We start from the raw sequence: 13,768 nt of genomic DNA, 5'->3' as shown, positions 1-13,768 counted from the left end.
TTCTGGAATATAATCTTACAGAGAGCAACAGTCAGAGAATTGACTACTATGTTAGTACAATCATAAATGCATGTTCTATCAAGTTCATTGAAAGTCATGAGAATTATGAATATACAGAGTATTATATTCATAACTATATTCATAGTGTATTCTGTTGTGAAATAGAGGTTGTCATTTATTTGTACTGTGTTGAAACAGATTTTGGTTGGATATCTCATGAAGTGGGCCTTGATGATTTTATTATAATGTTTCACAGTTTAGCAAAGTTAGGACCATAACAACAAGATCGAACTCCATCAAGCAAGGCAAGGATCAGCATTTCCCTGTTATCATGAATGGGAAGGAGGACATTCTGTGGTGCACAGAACTGGAAAGGTGAGCTTTACTAACATTTCTTTTAAATGCCTATTTCACTCACATTTTAAATGATTTTTTTTCTTCTTATTTCAAGCTCTTTGAATCTAATTTCAGTTACTTCTTTCATTCAAACATCAGTCTCCATTCAGTATCTGATCACATAACTTGAATCAAGGGTAAGCTATAGTTAAACCTGAGATAGTCATATTTTTGACACTAATGGCAAATCAGATATGGATTACTGTAAAGTAAAACACATGAAAGGAAAGCCAATAACAATGGAATATTATGATGAGCTGTTGATTGCATTAGCTTTCTGAAAATGCTCTATATCCAAGTTGCCTTAGAAAATTGCAATCAGAAAATTTAAAATTTCTGTGCAAAAAAGAAATGGTTACAGCAAAATAAAAATCTGCTTTAATTACACTGTGTATATTTAACTGGTCTAAGGTTATACATCTGGTTTCATTTTTGTGCTTAAGCCAGATTGAAGTAGCCAGAGAATGGTGTTATGCAGTGTGAATGACATCTTGAAATGTTCTTCCACACAATCCTGTTTGTTTTCTTCCTAAATTCAAGTGCTTCCATTCCAAGTCCATTTGACTACTGTTGGAGTTTTAGTTTATATATTTAGCAAATGAATCAAATCTACAATTGAAAGTAAAAACTAACTGCATCAAATACTTCCTTTTCCATCTGTATTATCATAAAATATTATCAGAGATTAATACTAATTAAGCAGAATAGATGATGATTAATTAGATCATGTCACATCTATATAAGGAACCAACTCAAATTCTGAATGCCTTCTTTTAATCTGCATATATTTTTGAGGAGGAAAAGTCTAACCTGGAAGCATACTTTAGGTAATTTATGTTTTATAAATAATTCTGTGATTTCTTCCAAATCATGTTACGCTGCATTCTTCCCTCCCTGCAGGATTTTTGGCTTTCCAGTACATTATACAGATGTGTCAAACATGGGAAGAGGGGCCCGACAAAAACTTCTTGGAAGGTCATGGAGCGTGCCGGTTATTCGCCACCTATTTGCACCACTGAAGGATTATTTTGCTTGTGAATAATACAGTCTAATATTTGCCTTTCAGAAACTTAAGGTGCTTATTTAGAAACTAATTAGTAAAACAAATCCAGACTGGTTTTCAGTATACTGTGACACATTTGATTGACATTATTGTGAAGGTTGCATGCTGTACATGTATGATACTGTGGCCATTACACACAGTCACAACTCAGGACAGGGTAGGTAGCAAGCATGCCTACTATAGTTGTTTTAGCTTTTGTAATCTCATCTTTTATAAGGGAAGAAAACAGAATTCCTACTTTTAGCTGTAGTTTTCTTACGATAGAGTGAGGATTATACTTCACAGTTTTCTAGTGTACTTTGTAGCTGGTCTTTTTATGGGATTTAAGGGCTTTTGATGGTGCTATTGTCCTCCTTTTAGATTTTCAACCAATTTTCTAAACTTTTATTGTTATAATACACATATCAGTAGTTGGATTTTAGGTAGATGGATAATAAATCTCAATCTGTTAAACATAACAGATTCAAAATCATTATTCAAAAACATTGAAGTTGTTGTCCTGTTTAAACAGTATTCCAATATATTTTCACTTGCTTTTCAGCAAATTGTATTTTCTTTCTGTAACCTATTTTATGTTTAGTTGTTGAATAATCATGATATATTGTTTAATCTGTTTATGTTTTGTATTTTTAGCAAGGGTTTCAGATCTGTAAATGAGCAAAAAAAGATTATAAAGATGGAAATCATTTAAGTTTAAACCAAGGCAATGTCTATAAACAGCATAAGGAGGGTGACCTAATGAAGCTGTACTGTTGACATCCCTCACAATCATGTTCATAGTCAAAATTACACTCAAAGAAATAGCTCAAATTTTATTGGTAAGGTGATATTCTTGTTGCTGCTCCATGTTAAAGTTTTCAACTGAAATATATGACTGTAATTATAATAGAATCATGTCAAGGTAATGCTTAGGGTTTTTTATTCAAGACTGCAATACAATTTTATTCTCAAAATGTAGAAGTTACATTTTATATTTTAAGCTACTTTTGTAAAATTCTCCATCCTTCTTCTGACAGCATACGCTGTACTGTGCAGACTTCACTAAGGGCCTGCTCCCAAGCCTCAGGCATTGCTGCTGCAGGGCTAACTGCAAAGGCCTTTTTTTTAAAATTTTTACCTTGTAGCTTTTCCTTAACACCTTAAATTTACAGAATTTCTGACCTCTAATAAAATCCTCCAGCCACCAGGAAGGATGTCAGGATAAATAATTCAGAGTATAAAGCAATACAGGAATTAATGTGCATCTTGTCATTCTGATTATACCACGCCAATATATCAAAAACCTACAAGGGCATGCCAATTTGGAGTATTTGTAGCAAAATAATATATTGATTTTATGCATAATTATATTAGGATCTTTCTGCCATATAAACATTTTGCTTATTTTTATATATTTGTGGTGTTAATCCATTCCTAGGAATGGATCACCCTTTAATTGAGGAATCAAATACCATGATGGAAACAGTGGATTCCTATCCTGTGATTAACGTGTCTCAGTTCTAACTTTGCAGGCATATTACTTACATTATTTCTAAAATTTTCACTCCCCAACCTCTGTCCATAAGGATTTAAATTTAATACTGTTTCTACATAACTATGGCTGGTTTTCTGTTAAGTATCCTAATATATCATACCACTCAGTTATCTCAAACTTTGTTAAACAATTAATACATGCCAGTGCCGAAGCTCATTATAAATAGCTATCTTTACAAAGAAATATCAGCAAATTTAAAATGATGATATTTCAGCTTGTATCTTTGAATCTGAACATAGCATTAACCAAGAAACCAAAACTGAAATTTAATGCAATTTATTCTAGATAGTAATTAGCTCCACTAATTGCTCTGGACTGCTCTACTCATTTTGACAATTCCAAAAACGTGGTGAATTAAAATTCAGATTTTTTAAATTGAATTGAAAATGAACCCAGTCCTTGGTGTGAATTCTCTCTTTTAATTTAGAACTAGTTTAGAGCTAATAAAGTAATTGAATTCAATAGGAATTATACAAAATATATTTTTTGTATATTCTAGTCATTAACAGAAATCACATAAATACTGGAAAAACTCTACAGCTCCCTGATACTTTCAGGAGATCTAACGAGGTAACAATTAAACAATCTACTTCAAACAGGTCTGAGGCTTAATCCTTGGTGCTTATGGAATTGGATTGTATAGCTGCAAGTGATGGAGATTTTGGTCATATTTCCTGTTTATACCTCTGCTGAAAATTTTAGCTAACAGCAAACAGGATAAAGCTAGAATTTACTGCCAAAATTTCTCTATGCCCAAGTGGCTTACTTAGGTCCATACCTAAGAAAGGTAAGAGAGAAAATAAAACTGACAAGGGAAAGAAACTACCCAAAGTAAATCACTTTTGATTCAGGTGCTTTGTCTTTTTTTAAATACTTCAAAAACTGGATTTTGTGTATCTTAAAACAAGTACAATCTGATAAGCCATTTCTGCTGGAAAGTAATTACATTTCTATTGTGAATAGTTATGCACTGGGATTACTGCCTTGAATGCTATCATTGGAAATTTCTTTTATTAGCATATTTTGTTAGCATCAAAGGGCAGCACTGAACATAATGCAAAGCAATAACAAGCTGATTTATGGTACCAATAAAATATCAAACTAAAGCAGGATGCAGATATAATATAGGCTAGCTGTGACTGTGGCAACAACAAAATCCATTTGTTTATTCTGCCTTGGATTGCTGTATGGCATCATGGCTAGCCACAAGATCCATAAGTGAGGGAGATAAAAATCAGATAGTGTTCTGGTTCCTGTTTGCTTTCCATCACCTCATGTATATCCTCTTTGTACATTCAGTAAGGATAGGACTCATCTCAGTTGTAATTTCCTGTATGAAAATAGTCCGTACCCATACAAACAAAGTTCTAAAACTCCAATTCCCAACTTCACTGGAATAAACATGCATAGACTTATGCTTATTGGGATATAAAGGATATTTTTCTTTTGAGGAGTGTAATCGATAGTGATATAGTCTGTAGCATCCATTTAACATCACTATGTAAAATTAATAATTTATTTTTAATATTTTTCAAAATAGTCACAAAAAATTGAAGTGTTTGTAAGTAAGGATTTGCAGTTTACCCATTGAACTTAAGAGTATTAATATCATGGCCAAAGAAAAGTTATCACCACCTGAACTTGTGTGTTTATTCTATGACGATGTGTTATATTTTCTGTAAGGTTGATGGTGCTTATAACTTGAAATAATTCCTTATAAATATGTCTAAAATGCACGTATTTATAATTATTCTGTAACAAACATAGTTAATCTTTATTAAAAGACTATGAAACCTAAGTGATGTTTACTATTAAACATCATTCAGTAGGAACTTCATAATTCCATCATTTGTCGGAAGACCAAATTTAAAATCTTCAATTTCCTCTATGGAATTAACAAAGTCAGTCACTGAGTTGTAAGTAGGTTGCACAGGACACATCTTACAATGTGTATCCTTGTGAAGAATTTTTAGCATCTCCAACTCTAAAACATGTCTTGAATTATCCCTTTGAAAAATCGAATTGCATTTTTCTACTTTTTCTAATAAATCTTATTTCCTTTATATTTTTCTAATTTTATGTGATCAACAATAGCATTTCTAAAATTCTTGTCTAAACGTAATGAACACATACAAAGTTAGAGTGCATTTTGTTCAAGAAAATTTGTTGAAATGATGTGACTATTTTAAGATAACTGTAACTTTCTAAATGTTGATGAAAAGAAAGTCTACAGTTTTTTTCTCTTGGAAATGCTTTAAATGGTGCCATTAGTATGTTTATTTTAAAGCATAAGTAACATACAAGGAACATCAGTGAAACTACCTGAATTTATCCCTCTGCACATTTAAATAAACACTGTTTACAATATATTACATTTATAATGGGGTGCAGCTACTGTACGTGGAATTGTTTTTTATTTCATCGTTTGTTTCAAGTGAGCCGTCTATCAAAAATGTTGTGATGACTAGCATTAAAACACTTCAAAATTGTAATTACTTTATAAAGATTCTCATGTTTTTGCTTTATATATAAACAATTTCCATTGTTAGAAAAAGCATGTTTGAACATGTTTTAATACTCATCACTTTCACTTTACTACGTGGCACAAAGAATTTAACTATTCCTTGTGCGTGAGCTCAGAGGTACAAGTTGTAGCACTGCTTATCTGTTTACAATAAATGATTATCCCCTATTGTTATGCTTGTTTTTAATGTTGATTAATTTGAGTACTTATTATTGAGAATTGAAAAATCTTGCATACAGATTTCAATATCATACACTTTTCAAGAGTTAATTACCATTGCAAAAAAATTTTAAACTGTAAATGCACTGGAGAACAATTTTTTTCATAGGTGTTGCTTCCTCAGAAATTTTCTTTGGTTATGATAGACTGCTTGACGTTGAACACAAATATAATTTCAGAGTACTTTTATCACATAGGAATGTGGAGAAATCAAGATAGTAATTTTTATTGAATATAAAAATATTGTTTAATTGTTAAACAGTGCTGACACTTTGCAATAGTTCAGCTAGGCTAAAAATGTTTTGTTGATGATTTTCATTTGTACCCAGTGTCTGAGGCTTCTTGCTTAAGTGCCCAAAAGTAATCAGCCAATATTTATGGATTCCAGTTGCCCTTATACCGCAATGTTCTGGTGAAACCTTTCAACATGCTCGTCACTGACCGCCAAGATTTGCAGGGAAGAAGTCTAAATGGGAATGCAACAAATGATAGGAGCCCAGGCTTTGTCTTGGTCACCAACTGTACACTCAAAGTGGAGCTCATAGGCTTTCTTAATATGAGGAGACATGCTATGTATTTGAGATTTAAATGTATTCTCGCCACAAATAAAACAAAGTATCATGGCTGTTACAACATTGGCAAGACATTTTGCTATCACAAACACTCCTGAAACTGCAATTACTTTATTATCATGAGTACACATAATCTGCTATATGCGTAGAGTATACATATCAAGGTGATCACAAACCGATATACACGCAAGTGAAGTTGAGTAAAGTTATCCCCTTGTTCAAGAGCCTGATGGCTGAGCGGTAGTAACTGTTCCTAAACCCAGTGGTGCAAGTCCTTAGGCTTATTGTACCTTCATCCAGATGTCCTGGGAGGTGAGGATCTCTGCTGATGGATGCTGCTTTCCTGCAACAGCATTGCATGTAGTTGTGCTCAATGGTTGGGAGGTCTTTACCGAAGACCATATACAAGGTTGAATATAGTATTCATACTTCGATAATACTAATAAATACTTTATACTTTGATAATTGATGTCGATTTAGGAAGCATGATCAATAACTGACAGGTAGATTGGTGGAGTTGTTGACAGTATGGAGGAGAGACAGGCTATAGGATGTCATCAAATTGTTGATAAATGGGTTGAGTTTAATGTATAGAGTTAAGCCCTGATAAATGTGAAGTGATTAATCTTGAGATTACAAATGAGGCTAGGACATACAACATAAGTAGTAAGGTCCTAAGGAATATTGGGGAACAAAAAATCCTTAGTGTGCAGGTCCTTGAAGGTGGCAGCACAGGTGTATAATTTTGTTAAGAAGGCTTATAGAATATTGACCTTCATTAATCAGAGAATTGAATACAAAAGCAGAAAGTTTTTATTCCAACTTTATAAAACATTGGTCATACCTCAGCTGGATATTGCCTGTAATTTTGAACGTCGCACTGTAGGAAATGTGTGATAGTGCTGTAGAGAATACAGTAAAGATTCACCAGGATGTTACCTGGAATGGACTATGTTAGTTATGAAGAAGAATTGGAAAGACTAGATATATTTTCCCTAGAGGAAGAGGTTAAAAAGTGATATGATTGAGGTACGAGAGGCATAGCTAGAGAAAAGCTGCAGGAAACTTTTCCCTCGTCAGAAGTGAATAAAACTAGTGGACACAGATTTAGGGTAAGGGGTAAGAGATTTAAAAGTGATCTGAGCGTAACCTTTTACATTCACAGAGTGGGAAACCACCACTTGAGAGATTGGAGGAAGCAGATTTGCCAACAGCATTTAAGTATCTAGATGAGCACTAAATTGCTTAGGCATGTAAGGTTACGGGCTGGAAGAACAGGATTAATAGGTATGGGGATTTGACTGGTTGTTGTGGACCTAGTGGGTCAAATGCCTGTGTCCTTCTCTACAACTCTATACATGACATGCCTTGCACCTCAAGTGCATTTCGAGGATGTATACTTAACCTACTGCTTCACTCTCTCTACACTTATGACTATGTGTCTAGGCACAACTCAAACACCAGCTATAAATTAGCCAGTGACACAAATGTTGCTGGCAGAATCTTCAGATAATGACAGGGAGTTGTCTAGGAATGGACGAGTGGTGTCGCAACAGCAGTAAGGCCAAGATTGTGCACTTCAGGAAGGGGAAGTCAGGAGAACATACGACAGTCTTCGTTGAGGGGTCAGCAGCTTCAAGTTCATGGGCATCAATATCTCGGGTGATCTATTCTGGGCCCAACCAATTGTTATAACCATGAAGAAGGCATACCAGTGGCTATACTTCATTAGGAGTGTGAGATTTTGGTATCTCACAAAAGACCCGAGCAAATTTCTATGGATGTACTGTGGAAAGCATTCTGACTAGTTGCATCACCACCTTGTACGCAGGTGAAGGACTGAACAAAGCTGCAGAGCTGTAGATTAAGCCAGTTTGATCGTGGGCCAAATCTCCACCATCAAGGACATCTTCAAGAGGCAGTGCTTCAAGATGGTAGCAATCATCATTAAGCACCCACATCATCTAGCACATGCCCACTTCTCACTACCACCATCAGGGAGACAGGAGCCTTTACGCACACATTCAACATTTGAAGAACACCATCAGATTTCCAAATGGTCCATGAACACAAATTAATTTGCTCTCACACTATTTATTTTAAATAATTCTGTAATTTATAGTAATTTTTTAATGTATTGAACTATACTGCTACCACAAAACAAATTTCACAAGATATGTCAGTATTACTGAACTTGATAGTAGATGGTGCAAAGGGTTTGGAGATTCAGGTGGCAAGTTACTTGTAGCAGGTCAATCTCTGATCTGCTCTTACAGCTTCAATATTTACCTGCTGAGGTGGACAACCACGGAAAGCATTGATCTGGTTTGGCTACACTTAAGACCACTACCCACAAAAGAAAAGTAATAGCCTTAGTATGAACATGGAGATATCTGGTTCATCGGTTGCAATTTCATAGCAGTCCTCAATGCTGACTTTCAGACGCTGGCTGGACAGCAATTCAGCTTCTCACTTATACTTAAATAGATTTTCTTCCCCCTATTTAAGGGTGTTCGAGAGGCTGAGGCCTAAGTGTTTCAACACACTTGCTCTCTCCATTTTTGCATCAGTGATTGCCAAATATGCAATGCACGTAAAATGACATCACTTATGCTGCTGGGCACACAGCAATATGTAGGTGTGTCTCAGGCACAGGTCTGATTCACTTCTCATTGTGACTTGTGTGTGTGTAACTACAAGTTGACTCCTGCAAACAATTTTGCATTCAAATGAGTCACTTAGCTTTCAACAATTACGTACCAAGTGATTATATTTCTAGGCCACTATCTCCTACATATTAGTCATGTGCATATATATTTAATTACTTCGCAATGCAGTGTGGAATAGGCCCTTCCGACCCTTTTAGCTGGTACGTCTTTAGACTATAGGAGGAATCTGGAGCACCGGAGAAAACCTACGCATTCCACAGGGAGGACATACTTACAGACGATGCTAGAATTGGACTCCGAACTCCCACGCCATGAGCTGTAATAGCGTTGCATTGACCACTAGACTACCATGACATCCACAGGCATTTCTAAATGTAAAATTAAATGACTTGGGGCTAAAATTAAAAGAGCTCAATTTTTATCGATGATTACATCAAAAATTTAAATAAATAGATTGATGTTTTTGTCAATGAATTCGACAGTATGTATTCAAACAAAAAATTAAATGTATGTATAAATTACCTGGATATTACTACATTCCTTGATTATCTCCAAAACAAATTCTGCCATTAATACTGTAAATAAATATCTCAGTGATTTGTTGTTGGAATGAATTATGGAGCAATTCTAGTGCAGATGCTTCTGCTTTTCTATAATACCTAACTTGAGAAAATAAATTAAGCCCTCCTGAATGGGTGGACAGTGTAAAGACCATTTGTTTCCTTGTAAATAGTGCAGAAAATTAAAAGTGAATATATTTGGAATCAAGGATGTTTTGGGAATTGGAAAAGGCCAGTAAACCTGACAAGCCAGGCATCAAAGGAGTAGATCCATAGAAACAGGTTGTCTACTGATCCAATTTTGCCTTGGGATGTTGAGAAATAAAAGGCTTGTAGAGGGGAAGGGAAGAAATTAAACAGTGTGTTAAAAGTGCATTTTCACTTCTGTGGACAAACAGTTGGATACCCTGAATATCTTGCAGCACAGATGCTGTTGCTCATGATTTTATCCTGCTCTTTCTTGTATTTGATTAGATTTGAATGTATGATTGCCATCTCTTTCTTACCCACTAATTTGCATCCCCTTTGCCACCTCATCCACCATTCGGCAACAGTTTTCTCACGTTTTATACATCCTTTATCTCTTTGTCCCATTATGAATGATCATTCCTTCAGTTTTAAAGGGTGCATATTGTGGAACTATTTTCCTGCATCTCTCTATTTTCCCACTTGTTGCTCAGACTTTTATTTATTTATTTTTAGTTAGGATACATGTTGTATCAAAAGGACAGGCAAGTAGGCAGAGGGGTGTGGTGTGGCTCTGTTGGTAAAAAATGAAATCAAATCATTAGAAAGGGCTGACATAGGGTTGGAAGGTGTTGAGTCGTTGGGGGTAGAGCTAAGGAACTGCAAGAGTAAAAAGACCCTGATGGGAGTTATATACGGAGCCCCAAACAGTAGTAAGGATTTGGTCTACAAATTACAGTGGGAGATAGACAATGCACACCAAAAGGACAGTGTTACTATAGTCATTGGGGATTTCAATGCAGGTAGATTGGGAAAATCAGGTTGGTGCTGGATTCAAGAGAGGGAATTTATAGAATGCCTACAAGATGGCTTTTTAGAGCAGCTTGTGGTTGAGCCCATTAAGGGATCAGCTATTCTATCAACCTTTGCCTTAAGTATACATAAAGACTTGGCCTCCACAGCTATCTGTAGCAAAGAATTCCACAGATACTCCATTCTCTGGCTAAAGAAATTACTCCTCATCTCCTCTGGTCTTAGACTGTTCCTCCACAGGAAACATCTTTTCCACAACCACTCTATCAAAGCCTTTCACTATCCGATAACTTTCAATGAGGTCACCCCTCATTCTTGTCAAATTCTAGTGAATACAAGCCCAGAGCCATTAGACACACTTCATATAAAAAGCCATTCAATCCTGGAACCATTTTATTGAACCTCCTTTGAACCCCCTCCATTTTCAGCACAGCCTTTCTAAGATAAGGGGTGCAAAATACTCCAATACTCACCTGTGCTTTATAAAGTCTCACCATTACATCATTGATTTTACATTCTAGTCTTCTTGAAATATATGCTAACATTGCATTTGCCTTCCTCACCACAGACTCAACCTGCAAGTTAATCTTCAGGAAATCCTGCATAGGTCTCCTAAGTCCCTTTGCACCTCAGTTTTTTGTATTTTCTATTGATTTAGAAAATAGTCAACACTTTAATTTATTCCACCAAATTGCATGACCATACCCTTCCTGCCACTTCTTTGCTTGTTCTCGCAAAGCGACTTGAGATTCCTTAAAGGTTAATTTGCAGCTTGAGTCTGTGGTGAGGCAGGCAAATGCAATGTTAGCATTCATTTCAAGAGGAATAGAATATAAAAAACAAGGATGTAATGCTTTATAAAGCACTGATGAAGCCTTAGGTGAAGTATTGTGAGCAGTTTTGGGCTCCCTATCTTGGAAAGGTGGTGCTGACACTGGAGAGGTTCAACAAAAGTTCATGAAAAGTATTCCAGGATTGAAGGGCTTGACATATGAGGAGCATTTGTGGGCCTGCATTCACTTGAATTCAGAAGAATGAGAGGTGACCTCATCAAAATCTATCAAATTGTTTAAGGCCTTCATAGAGTAGATGTGGAAAGGATGTTTCCTATGATGGGAGAGTTTAGGACCAGAAGACAGCCTCAGAATAGTGGGACATCCTTTTAGAATGGTGATGAGGGGGAATTTCTTTAGACAGAGAGTGGTGAATCTGTGGAATTTGTTGCCACAGGTGGCAGTAGACACCAAGTCTTTACATATATTTAAGGAAGAGGTTGACAGATTGTTGACTGGTCATGCCATGAAGGGGTACAGGGAGAAGGCAGGAGATTGAGGCTGAGAGGAAAAATGGATCAGCCACGATGAAATGGTGGAGCAGACTTGACAAGCCAAATGCTTTAATTCTGCTCATATATCTTATGGTCTGAAAATCATCATCATCATCTGGTGCCATGCCCAGTTTGAGCTTTGGCTGCCATGGCCCACACACTCCTGTTTCGGGTCAAGTGGATCAATTCATTGGTATTCTGTTCCAGTTCTCTAGCTGCTGTCTCCATCATCATTTGTCTTTGCCTCCTTTTGCTTTCTTCCCTTCAATCTTTCCCAGAATTACCGTGCATTCTAACTCCTCTTTCTTAATTACAAGTCCAATGAAGTCACATTGCCTTTTCATGATCTCATACGTTATTTCTCTTTTTGTGCTTGCTCCGTTCATGACATTCTTATTAGATATTTGTTTTGTCCATGATATGCTTTGCATCCTCCTCAAAAACCACATCTCAGCTGTTTCAATTCGTTTCCTCATGTTACTAGCTATTGCCCAACATAACTGGATAAACATAACATTTCAGTGCTCTGAGGCGGGTTGTCATGCCTAGTTTAGTGTTGGTTAGTATACTCTTCATTCTCCTAAAGGTGTCTTTTGCCATCCCTGTTCTTCTTTTGATGTCCATGTCGCACCTGCCATCTGATGTCACCCAGCTTCCTAAGTAGCAAAAGTTCTGTACTTGTTTTATGTCTTCCACATTTACTCTCAGCCTGCAGATAGGATTCTCCTTCTTTTTGGATATCACCATACATTCTGTCTTTTTGCAGTTGATGGATAGACCCATTTTTGCACTTCCTTCAACAACTATATCAATTAAGTTTTGTAGTTCTTCCTCCGTACTTGCAATTAACACAGTGTCATCCACATAACTGAAATTATTGATGTTTTCACCACCAACTTTGATTCCCAAGATGTCTCTTAATTCTTTGTAATATTGTTTCACTGTACACATTAAACAAATCAGGGGAGAAAACATACCCTTGTCTAACACCTTTCTTGATTTTCGTAAACTGACTCACTCTCCATCTATTCTTACAGCGGCAGTTTGTTCCCAGTACAGATTTCTGATTAGGTGGAGGTCTTTCAAATTTAGATCTAGAATTCCTTGTAATATTTCAAATAACTTATTGTGCTTCACTTTATCAAATGCTTTTGTGTAGTCAATAAAACAAACAAATCTTTTTGTATTTGAATAGCTCATTCTGATAGTATCTTTAACATCACTATCACGTTTCTTGTGCCTTTGTCTTTCACAAAACCACATTGTTCTTTACCTATTTCAGCTTGTATCTTACTTTTAGCTCTTCTCATCAAAATTCTTTGAAGATTATGGAATTGAAAAACTTACTGATTTAATCAATGACATTGATGAGACTGGAATAATACCAGAAGAGATTAAAAGAATCAGTATTTATTACTCACTAAGAAACCTGGAGCAATAGAATGTGAATTACAAAGGACAATAAGTTTAATGAGTCATATCACTAAGATACTTATAAGAATTTTGATGACGAGCTAAAAGTAAGATGCAAGCTGAAATAGGTAAAGAACAATATGGTTTTATGAAAGACAAAGGTCTTATAATACAGTGCAGAATCGATCCTTCTGCCCCTTTTGAGACATGCCACTCCAGCAACCTAATCAGAGGACAATTTACAATGACCATTTACCCTAACTGGTACATCTCTGGACTGTGGGAGGAAACCAGATCTCCCAGGGAAAACCCATGCAATCCATGGGGACAACATATAGTCTCCTTAAAGAAGATACTCTAATTGAACTCCAAACTCTGATGCCTCGAGCTGTAATAGTGTTGTGCTAACTGCTATGCTACCGTGGTGCCCGTATATCCAGCTCTTCCGTCATATTTTTGGTTTCCACACTTAATACTTCTGTCCAGGCCTAC

General features: G+C 36.0%; 1 protein-coding gene across 3 annotated transcripts in view; it reads left to right on the top strand.

Moving 5' to 3' along the window:
- dnmt3bb.1 (DNA (cytosine-5-)-methyltransferase 3 beta, duplicate b.1) overlaps positions 1-5,685 on the top strand; it is a 237,770-nt gene extending 232,085 nt beyond the window's left edge. For 2 of the 3 annotated variants that reach the window (XM_073061890.1, XM_073061889.1), the window contains 2 exons: positions 257-375; positions 1,297-5,685. In XM_073061890.1, coding sequence (XP_072917991.1) covers positions 257-375; positions 1,297-1,438 — 261 coding nt within the window. In that variant the 3' untranslated portion in view covers positions 1,439-5,685. Of the gene's footprint in view, positions 1-256; positions 376-1,296 lie in introns of those variants that run through there. The other variant, XM_073061891.1, reaches the window with a different exon arrangement.
- Positions 5,686-13,768: the final 8,083 nt, after the last annotated feature.

The sequence above is a fragment of the Hemitrygon akajei genome, chromosome 11, assembly GCF_048418815.1.
Source record: "Hemitrygon akajei chromosome 11, sHemAka1.3, whole genome shotgun sequence".
NCBI lineage: Eukaryota > Metazoa > Chordata > Chondrichthyes > Myliobatiformes > Dasyatidae > Hemitrygon > Hemitrygon akajei.
Note: the sequence above shows the minus strand (reverse complement) of the source record. Positions and strands in the feature narration are given on the sequence as shown.